The following is a 15,046-nucleotide window of genomic DNA, read 5'->3' on the forward strand; positions in this document are numbered from 1 at the left end:
AACCGAGACCTGACTCACCATCCAAATCTTGCAAGGCTGGGAGTTGGGGAGCCCCGCCCGGATGAGGGCGTGGTCGTGGCCGTGGTTGGCGTCGTGTCGGAAAGCGACATTGGCAAAGGCCGGGGGTTCGTTGAAGCCCGGACGCTCACATACGAAACTCAGATGGTGAAGCACGCATAAGGTGAAGGAGAAGCGGAGGCGGTCGCAGGTGATCAAAGGCCAACCAGACCTTTCTGGATCCAAGGTGAGCTGGCTCATCCACACTCAATCCTCGTGGCTGATCGGGGAAATTGCCTTCCCCCCCGAATAAGAACCCTGGTAGTCGCCCCGCTCTTGTGCGGGCGGCGGGCTGAGAAAGATAATCCTCCTTCGAGTCCGGCCCGAAGACGGGCCCACCAGCAAACTCGCCGTGCGCCCTCGGTACCCCACGAAAACGATGGGGAAGCAGTCTGGGGAACTGCCCAGGAGGGTCACACCAAAAAACCTAAAGTTTTTTTTTTTTTTTTTTTTTTGCCGTTTTTTTTTTTGGGGGAATATCATGCGGGTCTTTGCAGGTTCTTGCTTTTGGGGTGCTGATTGATGTCTTGGTGCGGGGAAGGAAGGGATGCCGAAGGCCACCGGTCACATTTTGTCACGCTGGGACTGGCATTTCCATTCGTTTCCTGGTGTGGTGCAACACAAGACGATGCACCTTCCCTTCTTGTCGAAGCTTCTTCACCGAGCAACGAACCACCGAAGGTCCTGAGTACACAGTAAACCATGCACGTCTTGCCAGCAGCCCGCCTCTGCCAAAACCACAGGCAATGAATGGGTGGGGAACCCTTTTCAGGAACCCGATGAACTTCAACAGGGATTCCCACCTCGCAACGGCTCGAACTGGTGCAACACCCCACAATGTAAAAAACTCCACAGACCCCAACCCCGTCGCCGAAGTGAGAGCCTATTGGGCCCGTTGAAAGAAATTCTCGACATCTTCCAGGTTTCTCCATTCGTTCTGCTTGGCGACATGGGCCTTGAACGGAGCTCAGGGAGTTGATCTTTTCTTTCCCCATAACGCCAACGACAGCCCCTTCTCCGCGAACTGTGTCTTACCCATTTCGACTGCACACTGGAACCGGAAGTGACCTGCCCTCAAGATGGCTTCAGAACACCCACCTGAGGGCGTTGTGCCCTCCGAGAAGGCCACGATGGATGACGAGAAGGACCACCACGCTCAGGATCAGGTCTCACGACTCCAGGCCACGGACAGGGTCATCCAGGGCGCCAAATTGGCTACAGAGAAGGAGCAGAAAATGACCCTCATGCAGGGCATCCGCCTGTACCCCAAAGCTATCGCATGGAGCATGCTCATCTCAACCTGTATCGTGATGGAGGGGTACGACGTTTGCTTGATCAACAACTTCTGTAGGTGTTCATGGCTTCCTGGACCCTGTGGGGTCCCGAGATGGCAGCCTCGGCTAACTGGACGGTTCAAAAGATGCATTTCCGCAATTCAATAGAAAATACGGAGAACAGCTATCCGACGGGAAGTGGGAAGTGACAGCTCCATGGCAGGCCGGTCTTAGCAATGTGAGTGCTCTCAAAACATCAGACCAGCACAACCGGCGGCCCGCTTCGACGTCCCGGCCGGCCCGTTCCCGATCTTGAGATGAGACGAACAGGCGGCAAGAAGTGCTAACCTGGTGGATCTAGGGCGCCAACGTCGGTGAACTGATTGGCCTCCTCATCAACGGCTGGGTTTCGGAACGGTTCGGTTACCGCTGGACAGTAATTGTCTGTCTGATGTTGATAAATGCCTGGACGGCTTTATTTTTCACGGCCCAGAATGTGCAGACGCTGCTGGCGGCCGAAATTCTATGCGGCATCGTACGGCCCCCGAACCCTAACATCTAGCGAGGATGCGTTACTGACGTGCCAGCTTCCGGACAGCCATGGGGCGTCTTTCAAACCCTCACCATCACCTACGCCTCCGAGGTCTGTCCTGTCGCAATGAGAGCCTATCTCTCGACTTACGTCAACTTCTGCTGGGGCCTCGGCCAGTTTATCGGAATCGGCGTCATCATGTCCATGCTTGGGCGGGATAACGAATGGGGCTACCGAATCCCGTATGCCCTGCAGTGGATGTGGCCTCTCCCGCTCGCTGTCGGCATCTTCTTCGCTCCCGAGTCCCCCTGGTGGTTGGTCCGCAAGGGGAAGCTTGACAAGGCAAAGCGCTCGCTGTTGCGTCTCACCAGCCTGAATCGAGAGACGAATTTCGATGCGGATGAGACGGTCGACATGATGGTGCACACCACGGCGCTGGAGGAGAAGACAACGAGCGGAGCGAGCTACTTGGACTGCTTCAAGGGCTACGACTTGAGAAGAACGGAGGTAAGGTGAACTGAATCTGAGCGGATGGGGCCCTCTAATGAGTGACGACGTGCAGATTGTCGGCATGTGTTGGGCGATTCAAAATCTGTCAGGGAATTCCTTCTCCAACTACTCGACATACTTCCTCACCCAAGCCGGTCTTGACCCGGATAGCGCGTACGGATTTGCGCTTGGCCAATACGGAATCAACATGGTAGTGAGTCAGATACTGGCGTCTTGCAAAAAGAACGACAGTAAACGTTGACACTGCTGGACAGGGTGTTGTAGGGGCGTGGTTTTTGATGAGCCGCGGAATTGGCCGCCGGTCTCTCTATCTCTACGGCCTGTGCGGTCTTTGCGTCATGCTTTTGATTCTCGGCTTCCTGGGCCTCGTCCCCGACGCCCACCGGCGAGAGGCCTCCATTGCGACGGGAAGCATCATGCTTGGTTGGGCCCTGACGTATCAACTAACAGTGGGCACTGTCTGCTACTCGCTGGTCAGCGAGATCTCGACACGGCGGCTGCAGATCAAGACGGTTGCCCTCGGGCGTGTGTTCTAGTGAGTCTTATCCCATGGATAATGAGGGCATTTTCGGCCGCTAACTTTCCTAAAGTATCATCGTGGGTATCATTTGCAGTACGATAACGCCATACATGCTGAATCCCGGAGCCTGGGATTGGAGAAACTTTGCAGGCTTTTTCTGGGCAGGCATTTGCTTTTTGTGCATTATTTACACTTATTTTCGGGTGCCTGAGCCGTCGGGGCGCTCCTTTGCCGAGATGGATATGCTTTTCAAAAACAAGGTCAGCGCGCGCAAGTTTGCGACGACCAAGGTCAATGTGTTCGAGGAGGATATCGACGGGGAGTTCATGGCCAAATACCGCAAGCACACCGGGGCTAAGGTTGTGGAGAGCACCAGCAGCCCGTAGGGCCTTACATATATTTTAGGATAGTGTAGTAGTTAATAATTAAGCGCATTTACACTTTCAACTCCACGTAGCTGGTTGATGGAATTGGTCAAGCCCGAGCCCAAGAGCACGCCTTATGGCTCCTCCACCCGTTCTCAGCACGCTGAATCCACTCGGGCGTGGAGGTGGGGAGAAATAGACTAACTCCCCCGTTTGTAGTATGCAGCTGCTAGTTAGAGTATAAAATGTATACATCACCCACTTCAAATCCATCGGGTAATGCCCTCGTGAACCTGCCTCCCGCCCAGTTCAGCCCCCCCAACATGCTTTCACACACAGTACACTCGAGCGGTGACGCCTAGTCAAACACTAAACGATACTATCCACGATCCAGACCGTTCTCTACTTACCGGCCCCTCCTCCCGACGGAGATATCGGCCGGCCACAGCCGCTTCCTCTCCCACGCCATTCCGAGAATAGTCGGTCTGCATCGGAGAAAGTTGCCCGTTTTAAAAGTGGAACTCTGTTCCATGGATCAGTCTTCGCGTCAAATAACCATATCTGATCCTAAAAGCGAAATTTTCGCCGATTCTGACCAAAATCGACAACGGCACACCTGCATGAGTTCATCGGGACCCTGGAAGACGTTCACGTGCCATTCAAGGGACAACCAGGTCGGTGGGCACTTGCAGGAGTAGTGGCACCCACCCTATGTGCGGTTCCAAGCGGAAACGAAAGAGGGAAGAGAGGGAGAACACAGATCCGTGGAACCGAGGAGCAGACTTCTCCTCTTGTATCCATTCTGATGCAGCCGGCGCGGTCGAGATTCGTCAGGACGAGTCGGTGGATGGGGTGGATGACGTGGATTTGCACAGATTACTTGCCTAAGGTACCCTTGGTACCCTCCGTGCCTTCCCTTTCCTTCAATTCGAGCCCCCATATCGGCGTAATCGCGGCGTGGCACTGCGAGTTTCCTGCTGTCTTCCCAGTATCTCCTCCACTCTTGGTCTGACCCAGCCAGATAGCCCCGATTATTCATTACCCAGTGGTGACCAATTCCAATTCCGAAGATGCAGCAACACGATAATAAAGCGGTCTGTACCCAGGGCAAGGAACCACCCTCGACCCTGCCCTGGCTGAGCCGACCAACTCAACTCGGCTTGTACCCGTGATTCCCTCCTTCGAGTCCTCCCCGAGTCATTCCTCCCTTCGTACCTTTCCGCTTGTTTTCAACGATAAATATCACATCTCGAGTCAAGGTATCGCAGCCCTAGTCCTGCACCCAAACACGAATCTTTCGTTTATTCAGAAGTGGCACGAATCCCAAGTTTGATTCTCAACTCGTTGTTTCTGGGACTACGATCGGATCACGACGTGTTGATATACCCTTGCCTACTCATTCCCGATATTCACTCTCTCGTTTCTCCCAAACATTCCATTATTCCAATGGCAGCCATGGTAGATGTCCGCCCGTTCCATCGGGATGGGGCTGCCCTCGAAGCCATCTCAGACGCGGTCGACACAGTCAACATCCTCAAACACATGCCCACCACGGCCGAACCCGCGTTCGACGCAGCCTCCACCTTCGACACCGACAAAGACAAGTCCACCTTCCGCCAATACGCCGACGCCTGCGACCGCGTCAAGCACTTCTACGCCGAACAACACGCCAAGCAGACCGTCGCGCACAACCTGGCCGCGCGCGCGCACTTCCACTCCCCTTCCCGCAAGCGGCCCGAGCTGGGCATCTGGGAGGCCATGGAGAAGCTCAACACGCTCGTCGACGACAGCGACCCGGACACGTCGCTCAGCCAGATCCAGCACCTGCTGCAGAGCGCCGAGGCGATCCGCCGCGACGGCAAGCCCCGCTGGATGCAGCTGACGGGGCTGATTCATGACTTGGGCAAGCTGATGCTGTTTTTTGAGGGTTGTTGTGACGGGCAGTGGGATGTGGTCGGGGATACCTTCCCCGTGGGGTGTCGCTTTGATGAGCGCTGTATCTACCCGGAGTTGTTTGCCGCCAACCCGGATGCTGGCCATGAGGTCTACTCGACTCGTTATGGGATTTACCAGCCTGGGTGTGGTGTCAATGAGTTGATGATGAGCTGGGGCCATGACGAGTACCTGTACCTGGTGCTGCGGGACCAGAGCACCCTGCCGCGCGAGGCCCTCGCCATGGTGCGCTTTCATTCGTTTTACCCCTGGCACAAGGAGGGCGCCTACACCGAGTTCATGGCCGACGGCGATGAGGCGCTGCTGAGTGCCGTGCGTGCTTTCAACCCTTATGATTTGTATAGCAAGTCGGACGATGTGCCCAAGGTGGACGAGCTGAAGGTAAGATCGTACTTGGGGAGCCGAAGGACAGGGACTGCTATGGCTGACACGTGGTTCTAGCCGTATTATTTGGAACTGATTGATGAGTTCTTTCCTCAAAAGGTCATCAAATGGTAAACAGTGCGGCCGAATGACAGGGATGCGGACGGTGCAGACAAGTATCACGGCACGGGGGGCAGGAGCACACACTCGATGGGCACCAAAACAAAGCACATGATGTTTCCTACACTTCTTCATCCGTGATCTATCCCACCAGCCCCCATCTATCGACAAAGCAAAACCACGAACCCTCCCGGCGCCCCCTTGGTAGCGTCCACCTCTCCCCAGCCGGGCCAGCCCCGAGACTTAGAAGTTTCAGCCGCCTATGTAACTGTCAGCGAATGTCCCGATGGGATATCGCGATCCATGGGGCGCTTACCATTTAATTAGACAACGCCAGCAGCGACCGTTAATGGTAACGCTGTAAACGTTGACAAGCGGGGGCCGGAGAGTAGCAGATCACGGGGGCTCCGTTTGGGTTTAATGTGCGGCCACACCGTTGGCGCCGAGGTGGTCCTGACAGATGGCCGCACTCCAGGTAGAAGGCGTAACGACCGCAGGAGCAGCCGCCCCTCAGTACCCAGTGTTCGCGGTAGTGGTTAATTTGGCTGTGGAAAAAAAATGCGAGACATGGGTGATGTGATGTATGTAACACCGTGTGCTGAGGACTTGGCCGGAGAGTTGAGTGAGGTATGCCGGGTATTCGAGACAGACTGGAATGTTTGCTGAGGTTGCTTGGATTGGTTGCTTGTTTGAACTGGTTGCTTGAACTGGTATGGTTCTTGTGCTGGTACGAGGGGGAGGGCGACCTTTTGAACTTCTGAGAGGACGCTCATACCAAGAGACAGCAGTGCACTTGTGCATCCCTCAAACCTCTTCTCTTTTTTTTTTCCTTTTTTTTTTTTTGGTTTAGCTTTGCAATGCTTCTCCTGCCCCATGGGCGCCCAGGGTCAGTTGCAGGTTAGACCCCTAGCGCGGACGCCTAGTTTCGATATTACGGAAAATGAAACGATGAAAAAGTGATAACTAGATGTGGGAAAAAGTGATAGCTGTCACCACTGGAGACGCAACTGTCCACCAGCGATTCACCGATCCAAGCTGAAGCAGAACTGAGTTGGGAAGACGCAACGCCCTAAAAAAACGTTTTATTTTATAATTATTTGAACCGCTGAAATCCCCCTAGACAGCTGGAAGCTTTCTGTTTTCTTACGGTGCGTTGACAAGGCAACAAACGAGCTGGCTCGTTCGGTCTGTAAACTTTTTCCCTCGGGAGGAGCGCTCGCTAAGGCTGGCGCGGGGGTTGAATGGACGCCTCAGGAGCAGAGGTGTACGTGGCTGAGAGCTCATTACCCCCAAGGGTGTCAGGTTGGTTCAGGCGAGGATTGCGTTGTGGACAACAAAGCACGCGAGTGGCAACAAATGTATCCCCCCTCCAAACCGAAACCAGCCGTGCTTTTCTTTTGTGCTGAACTGCTCAACAATGTGCCGGAAACAGACATACCCCACACAAAACCTTTGTCCTCTCCGTCCCTCCCATTATTCCATCGGCGACTCCGATGCGAAATGGGGACCAGGAGGAAGAAACAGCGAGGAGTGGCGTGTTTGTCCGCCCGGTGGTGGACAAAGAAGCCTGGGGATGCCGTTTCGCTGGCGCAAACCCCCCCGGATATATCAACCACTCATCACCTTGCATAATCCATATCGTGAAACACAACTTGAAGTGTATCAAATAATTCGCCCAAGACGCTCGTCAAGATGAAACTGGCACCGGATCACCCCCTATAACCTCGACCTTGTCGGTAGTAGCTATGCCCGGGCGGTTCGACCCGACCCTAACAGCGAGGGAGAGATTGCACCGGATGCGTACGTCTGATTTGACTGGGTCTCGTACCGATGGCTGGATGTCTGGCATCACAGAGAAGACGACATGGACTGATGGGATGCCGAGGAGGAAGTGCAGCTGGAATGGCTCAGTCGCACCACGCGGCTGCTGCGTTCGCTCCTCGACACCGGCGCTCTGCCGCCCGACGTGCTGGCGCTCGACCTGAGCCCATCGGGAGAGGTCTTATGGACGTCGACTGAGGACGAATACAACGGTGCGGTGTGTACCTACTACCCCTCGGTGGAGGAATACGGGCTCCCGTCTCCGGCGGGGAACAAGCTTTCTGTGTTGCTCCGCTCTGACCTGACCGAGCTTGACCGTGTCGACGGCACGATTACTAAGGTTTCGTATCGCTGTCCGGCTTCCGGGCAAGAGAAGGTTGGCGCTTTCACGGCCATAGCCAGCTGCCCCCATTACGGTGGTGTCTGGGACGAGATTCAGATCATGCGCGGCTGCCAGCTCACCCACTCATCCTGCCCATCGACTCGCTCGTTGTCGAGGAGCTCACGGGGCTTGGGTTGTCGGATTCACCACTCCCTTCGTCTCGGCCCGCTCGCTGGAGAAACCGCTACCAGGGCCATTCAAGCTGCGCTGGCTTCGGGAGTTGATGGGCCTCGTCGATGAGCTCAACCTCGAGTACGGCATCGTGCACCAGCATATTGCCCCCCGGAACCTTTTCATCAACCCGGACACCGACTCCATCCTGCTCTTCGACTTCAGCGCGGCGGCTCAGATGGGGAAAACGTGGCGCCGTAGCCGCGCCAAGTGGAGGAGTTACACCAACTTCGAGGAGCGCGAACGGAACGACATCACCGGCGTGGCCTACTTCCTCTACATGGTCATCACCCGCGACCCGGCCTACCGCTTCATCCGCTTCGACGCCATGGCCGACGACGAGTTCGACGACCTCGCCAAATGGACCCAGCACCCCCAATTCACCCCGCTCGACCACCCCCTCGCCATCTTCCACGCCGAGCTCACAGCCTGGATACGCAAGCGACGCGCCCAAGCAGCAGCCGAACCTGAACCGGACCAGCCCAAGTTACCCAACCAGTCCACTCCCCATAATCACAACCGCACCCACAGCCACAGCCACAACCATAACAAAACACCTGCTGCCACCATAACAAAACACCTGCTGCCGCCCCCCAACAAATCACTGTCCCCCCTCCCCCCCGCCCTCCCACCGACGAACACACCGTCGCCGCCACCCTCGCCGAGCCGTTAGCGCGGCAGTGGGTTAATATCGGTGTTGAGGTGCCTGTGAGTGCGCGGCTCGAGGCGGGCTGGCCGGTGCTGAAGTGGCAGCGGCCGTTGAGGGGGGAGGTGAAGGCGGAGGGGGAGGGGGAGGGGGGAAGGCGGTTGTTGGCGACGGGGCGGTGGGCGGATGAGGAGGTTGGGGTTGGGGTTGGGGTTGGGGTTGTTGATACGGAGGGGTTGGATCGGGGGCGTGGGTTTCCGCAGCCGTTGGGGGGGAAGCCGAAGGGGGGGAAGCCGAAAGGGGGGGGGTCACGGGGCGTGGTCAGGGGAGTCACGAGACAGGGTCAGGTTCTGGCTAATGACTGAGTTGTGCGATGAGGAGAGAGGATGCTCTCGCAAGGGGACGCTAACGGAGAGGAGATACTGCTAGTGCGGGCCCAGGTCGCGTAGGCACGTGCTGCCCACGTGACCCAAGCAGGTCAGGCTTGGTGCCGTGACAGGGGGTTGGTGGTTCTGCTGCTGCTGCTGGCGGGGAGGTGGGGGGGAAGAAGAGGAAGAGAGCTGGAGGAGGGAAAAAGAGGAAGAGGGTGTCGGGAGCGAAGAAGAGGAAGCGGCCGTAGTGTCACCTACCTCGAGTGTTACTGGGGTTTGTAATCGGGAAACGCCTCGACTGCCTGCCGAGTCCACATTTCGGTTTATAACGAAGAATGGATCCATGACCGAGTCAGTTTAGATGGACTTGACTTATCTTCAGCATGCTGGTATCAAAAATGATGAATAGGTTCGACCGTATCTATGAAGGCCGTAAAGTGTAATCTCGTGTATGAAGACTGCATTTCGAATTTGCACGATTGACTTCGTGTAATCACAATCACTTTGAAATTCTTTGCTTGGGTGAGACAGCCGATTCGTGGGGCAAGCTTGCAGGCTGTGCATCGAAGGGTACAATGTGGGAAGCAGGCAGCGGCAGGTCGTCAAAGGCAGGCACAGCAGCTGAATGACAGGGTAGCATCTCCACGGAATATGCTTGGCAACCCCCGCCGCCAGGGTTGCATTCCCCGCAACCGATGACCTCATTGCCCTTTCAATGAACCGATCTCGACTTTTCCCACTCACAGCAGCGTCGTACCCAGCTGAGATTCTTGCCACACCGGAGCCTCGAGTCAATCGAGGAACCGAGTGCTACGATTGGGTGCATATCTTCAATTCCGACTTTTTTTACAAAAAACCCCCCGAGCCCCCTGGTCCCCTCATGACATTGTCGAGTGGAATCAATCGTGCCAATAGGACGACAATCCCTGGCGCGGTTGTGGCGAGCAGCTAACCTTCTTAAGCTCGTGAAGTCTTGTTGATCCTGTCTCGGATGCGCGAGCCAAGGGTGTGTGACCGGCGTTGTATGTAACTTGTGAGTCCGTGTGTTTGATCCGAGTTTGTTACCTACCCTACCCTCCATCCTCCAGCCTACCCAATTTCAATACCTTCGGAAGTGCTCCCGTCCATTGCATTCAATTGCTCCGACGGCCACGACACTCCGGACACGAACGATACTGTGTTCGGTAATTGCTACGTAAAATATATAGGGGATGACCCTGACAACCGCCGCCCCTTTCCCGCTCTTCGCCTGCTCGCCAATATCCGGATCGTCTTCTCCTACGTCGCACAGTATTATCTCAGCATTTATATCGGCTACCGCCCTGCCGTGTTTGGGATTTCTCACCCTCCCTTTCTCCTCTATCCGATCATCACCCACTATCCGTCGCGTCCCGATCCCTCGCCACGTCGTGACCTCTTACTCCTCGCCACACCTCCCCTTTCACCGTGCCTACACCAACCACGCCTGCCACGCGAGCCGGCTCTTTTCCACCATGCCTCGGAAGTCCAAGCCGCTGTCACCTTCACCAGATTCCGGTGGGGTAGAGTTGGCATCCATGCATGTCGACACCGCTCTCCGTCCCCAGGTCCAACTCCGCAGGTCGGGCCGGGGCCTGAAGACCCTCGAGCCCGATGATATCATGAAGGCGACAGCCGGAAACATGTTGGGGCTCAGACCTCCGGAAGGCGAAGATGCAAACAGTGAGGAGATGGAAGAGCATAAGGACACGCTCAAAGAGGAAATGCGCCTTGCCATCGAGGGGCTCGCCAGGATGGAGCGTCGGCTGAGGAGTGCGACAAAGAGGCAAAAGCTGCAGCTTAAAGAGGAGGCCGAGTTGTCGAAGCAACGGAAGGCCGCCATCCAGGAGGCAGCCCAATCCGAATCTCTCGAACAAGCGTCCCTGAGGATGGTAGAGCCAACAGCAGAGCCGACAGCAGAACCGACAAATGGAACACAACTACCGACCCCGGATGAGGGGGAGAAAGATAACTTCGCCAGGAATATCACCGGAGGACAAGGCCCGGACCTCGAGACTTCCAGGATAGATGCTCCAGAGGAGGCACCCGACATTCCCGAACGTGGTGCCGCCAGAGCGCCGCCAGTCAACAGTGACTATCTGCCATTACCATGGAAAGGCCGGTTAGGCTACGCATGTCTCAACACGTATCTGCGCTCGGCCAAGACGCCCGTCTTTTGCTCCCGGACCTGTCGCATGTCCTCCATCGTCGACCATCGGTACCCGCTCACCGACCCGTCCCAGCCCGAACACTCGGTCAAAAACCGCCCAGACCGGTCCAAGGAGCCTTCCGTTGAACGAGGACAGCGGTTCCTGCAGAACCTCGGCCTCACCAATGCCCGGGATATCATCCGCATGCTGCGCTGGAACGACAAATATGGCATCAAGTTCATGCGCCTCAGCTCCGAGATGTTCCCCTTTGCCAGCCACCAAGAACACGGCTACAAGCTGGCCCCCTTCGCTTCCGAGGTGCTGGCCGAGGTCGGCAAGGTCGCCGCCGAGCTGGGCCACCGCCTCACCACCCACCCGGGCCAGTACACCCAACTGGGCTCGCCCCGTAAAGAAGTCGTCGACGCCGCCATCCGCGACCTAGAATACCACGACGAGATGCTGTCCCTCCTCAACCTCCCCGCCCAACAAAACCGCGACGCCGTCATGATCCTGCACATGGGCGGTGTCTACGGCGACAAAGCCGCGACCCTCGAGCGCTTCCGCGCCAACTACGCACGGCTCTCCCCCTCCATCCAAGCCCGCCTCGTCCTCGAAAACGACGACGTCGGCTGGAGCGTGCACGACCTCCTCCCCGTCTGCGAATCCCTCAACATCCCCCTCGTCCTCGACTACCACCACCACAACATCATCTTCGACCCCGCCCACTGCCGCGAAGGCACCCTCGACATCAGCTCCCCTGCCCTTCAGTCCCGCATCACCGCCACCTGGACCCGCAAGAATATCCGCCAGAAAATGCACTACAGCGAGCCCTGCCCGGGCGCCGTCACGCCCCGCGACCGCCGCAAGCACTCCCCGCGCGTCATGACCCTGCCCCCCTGCCCCCCCGACATGGACCTCATGATCGAGGCCAAGGACAAGGAGCAGGCCGTCTTCGAGCTGATGCGCACCTTCAAGCTGCCGGGGTTCGACCGCGTGCGGGACATGGTCCCCCACGTCCGCCCGGACGAGTCCCGCGCCGCGCCGAAGCAGACGCCCCTGGGGAAGAAGCGGCAGAAGCCGGCGAGGAATCTGAAGAGGAAGCGCGCGCCCGATGAGGAGCCCGTCGAGTTGAATGATGTGGGCGCCGGCGCGGACGATCAGGAGCTTATGGAGGAGAGGGGCAGGGTCGTCAGTGAGGAGGATTATGCGATGGGCGGGCCCGAGGGGAGGGTCTATTGGCCGCCGGGGAGGGAGGATTGGTTGAAGCCTGTGCGGAGGGGGGTGCGAAGGCGTTGACGGCGGAGGATGTTGAGGAAGGGGAGAGTTGAAGGGTGTGTTGGGGTGGGTTGTGGTATGTTGGGTTGGAGGGGCTTGTTTGGTCTATTGTTCTTGATTTTGTTTTGTTTGTGGTTCGGGGGATCTTGATTATTGCATACAACCTACGGCAATGGGCGATACACGATGTGATACCAACGGGGCAATGGGCATATTAGCCACGGCTGGTTAGCGTTTACTGGGTTTCTTGAGTACAAACTGAGATTTAGGCAAGGCAAAGCAAAGCAAGTTACGGGAAAAGTGTCTTGATTTCAATGTGTAATTGGATAACTATACGAACTAAACTCGGACGGCCGACACGTATGTACATACAACCACAATATTTTTCCTTTTTCGAGGAGTGTACCCCTATACGATCTCCCGCTTTGAATATCCGTTTGCTAGAAATTGAAGGAGCGCGATGATGATGGACATCTCGATCCGCGTAATGGAGGCAAACGCATCGAGCGGAGGCCTGTATACTCGCGCGTCGGAGATTCATTATTATCTCGCCACCGATCGACCGTTACACAGGCCTCGGTTGGAGCACCCTGTCCGGGCCGGCGCCGATCCTCCGACTTGGGTACCAGCTTGCCGGTACCGCGCTACATGTGATCGGCGGCCGTTGGAGCAGTGTATCCCGATATGTACATATGGACGTACGATATCGAATGTTGTGCGCGTCGACTGAAACACAGCCCCAAATTGCAGTACCTGGCCTGGCGATCTCAACCGTTTGAGTATCACACGGTTGATTGTTTCTACATGTCTCGGATCATGATGTACAATGGGATATCCTTCCCTTCCCAGCGCCAGGCCGGCCCTGGACACGCCACCGCCAGTCAGTCTAGGATAGACCTCCCATCCTGAAACCGCCCCCTGTTTTTTCTCTTTTACCCACCCTCCCCAAACGGGAAACAAAACGCCGCCGTCCCCATCCCCCACAAGCAGAGAAAACCTCCCAACGCCCAAAACCCCACCACCAAAGGACCGCCCGCAGGCATATCCCTCCCAACACCAAAGAACCAGAACCCCTCCACCCAGACCAGACCAGACCAACACACCAAACCCCCTATCCCTCAACCCACCCAAACCAACTCAACCCAACCCAACCCAACTCCCAACCCCTGCCCCTCCAACCCCTGCCCTTCCTTCCAACCCCCAAGAGGCCTCTCAACCCAACCCAACTCAACTCAACTCAACTCAACTCCCCACCGCCGCCGCCGCCACCGCCTCCCCGCGCAGCTCCTTGCAGCGCGGGTGCGCGCAGGTGCCGCAGAAGAGGGTGCTGTTGCCGCGGGCGACGACACGCTCGCACCCGCAGGTGGTTGATTGGGAGACGAGCGTCGTCTGGCAGGCGTAGCTGATGCGGGTGCCGCACATTTTCGGCTTTTTTTTTTTTTTTTGGCGTTTGGTTTCTTTGGTTTGGTGTTGTTATGTTTGGGGAGGTGGTGTGTGCCTTGCTTGGATGGTAGTTGTGCTGCCTGTGCTGCCTGTGCTGCTTGTGCTGCTGAGAGGTGGTGGTGTGTTGATCGAGGGGAGATCTGGTTTGGTGGCTTGCTGGCGTGCTGCCCTTTTGGGGTTGGCTGGGGACTGAAATAGGGGTCTTATCTGGGTGGTTGTTAGACCACTGCGTTGCAAATATTATGCATCCCCCTGAGGAATCTCTCTGTCGTACCTCGAGAAAGAGAGATCTCCAAAATGATAATCGCCAGAGATTGTGGCCAGAGGGAATGCGAAGCGGCAGCCCTTCTCTTTGTTTAAAAATGCAATGATGGTTCAGATTCGATCGAAATCGGTTGTGGCGTCACCACCTTCTAGCGCACTGACCGCCCAGTCTAGACCACAGATAATGATGTCGAGATGAGTGAGTGGTGATGTCTTCGTGGGTTTTTCGTGGCTGGGACTTGGATGCCGAGGCCTTAAAGACTCATGCGAGCATGGGAACTCCCTACTGCAGTTGTTCAAGCTAACGAGCGGCGTGGGGGCTGTCGAGTTTTTGGGTTGCGTTGGGTTGCGCCGTTCGTAGATGGATGCTCAGCTCGATGTTTATACATATTTACATATAGGGTCTCGCTGAGAAAAAGCCAGGGTTACGGCCCCATCCCATTCCAGCTTGAACTCTGGGATTCTAAAACTTGTGCATCCTCCCACGTCCCTGCCATGGCGCGGCCCTGGCACACCAGGTTCCGGCCTTAATGTCACCTAAAGCGGAAGACACGATGATGAAATGTCTTTCCGGAGTCTGCGCCGTCCACTTCTCCAATTGGCGCATTCGGCCGCCGAACTGCTAAAAAATGAGTTACGTCATCACGTTGGCTCGATGTTCGAGACTCTTCTGTCAAAATTTGAGGATCGATGCTGGCTGATTGGTCCACCGTCCCACACCTTTCCGAATTGTGCCGGCCTCCGGATTCGCTGGCTGCCCGGCTGGCTTTTTCTCGTTGGGTCGTTTTCCTTTGGTGCATCGGTGGTTTGC

The 15,046-nt window shown here is 56.5% G+C and overlaps 4 protein-coding genes across 4 annotated transcripts; all 4 read left to right on the forward strand.

The window, feature by feature from the left end:
* Positions 1–1,136: 1,136 nt before the first annotated feature.
* Positions 1,137–3,491, forward strand: CHGG_10784 (uncharacterized protein; the record flags this gene model as incomplete). The annotated part of the gene is made up of 8 exons (XM_001226050.1): positions 1,137–1,404; positions 1,478–1,569; positions 1,693–1,866; positions 1,930–2,370; positions 2,426–2,566; positions 2,628–2,908; positions 2,964–3,275; positions 3,485–3,491. 8 exons carry the CDS (start codon positions 1,137–1,139, stop codon positions 3,489–3,491), a joined length of 1,716 nt encoding a protein of 571 aa, XP_001226051.1.
* Positions 3,492–4,704: 1,213 nt separating this feature from the next.
* On the forward strand, positions 4,705–5,709 carry CHGG_10785 (uncharacterized protein; the record flags this gene model as incomplete). Its single annotated transcript, XM_001226051.1, has 2 exons — positions 4,705–5,592; positions 5,653–5,709. The coding sequence occupies 2 exons, from the start codon at positions 4,705–4,707 to the stop codon at positions 5,707–5,709; spliced, it is 945 nt and encodes a 314-aa protein (XP_001226052.1).
* Positions 5,710–7,439: 1,730 nt separating this feature from the next.
* Positions 7,440–8,741, forward strand: CHGG_10786 (uncharacterized protein; the record flags this gene model as incomplete). Its single annotated transcript, XM_001226052.1, has 3 exons — positions 7,440–7,494; positions 7,587–7,732; positions 7,914–8,741. 3 exons carry the CDS (start codon positions 7,440–7,442, stop codon positions 8,739–8,741), a joined length of 1,029 nt encoding a protein of 342 aa, XP_001226053.1.
* Positions 8,742–10,578: 1,837 nt separating this feature from the next.
* On the forward strand, positions 10,579–12,549 carry CHGG_10787 (uncharacterized protein; the record flags this gene model as incomplete). Its single annotated transcript, XM_001226053.1, has 1 exon — positions 10,579–12,549. One exon carries the CDS (start codon positions 10,579–10,581, stop codon positions 12,547–12,549), a length of 1,971 nt encoding a protein of 656 aa, XP_001226054.1.
* Positions 12,550–15,046: the final 2,497 nt, after the last annotated feature.

Source organism: Chaetomium globosum, genomic scaffold (genome assembly GCF_000143365.1).
Source record: "Chaetomium globosum CBS 148.51 scaffold_8 genomic scaffold, whole genome shotgun sequence".
In the NCBI taxonomy this organism is placed as follows: Eukaryota; Fungi; Ascomycota; class Sordariomycetes; order Sordariales; family Chaetomiaceae; genus Chaetomium; species Chaetomium globosum.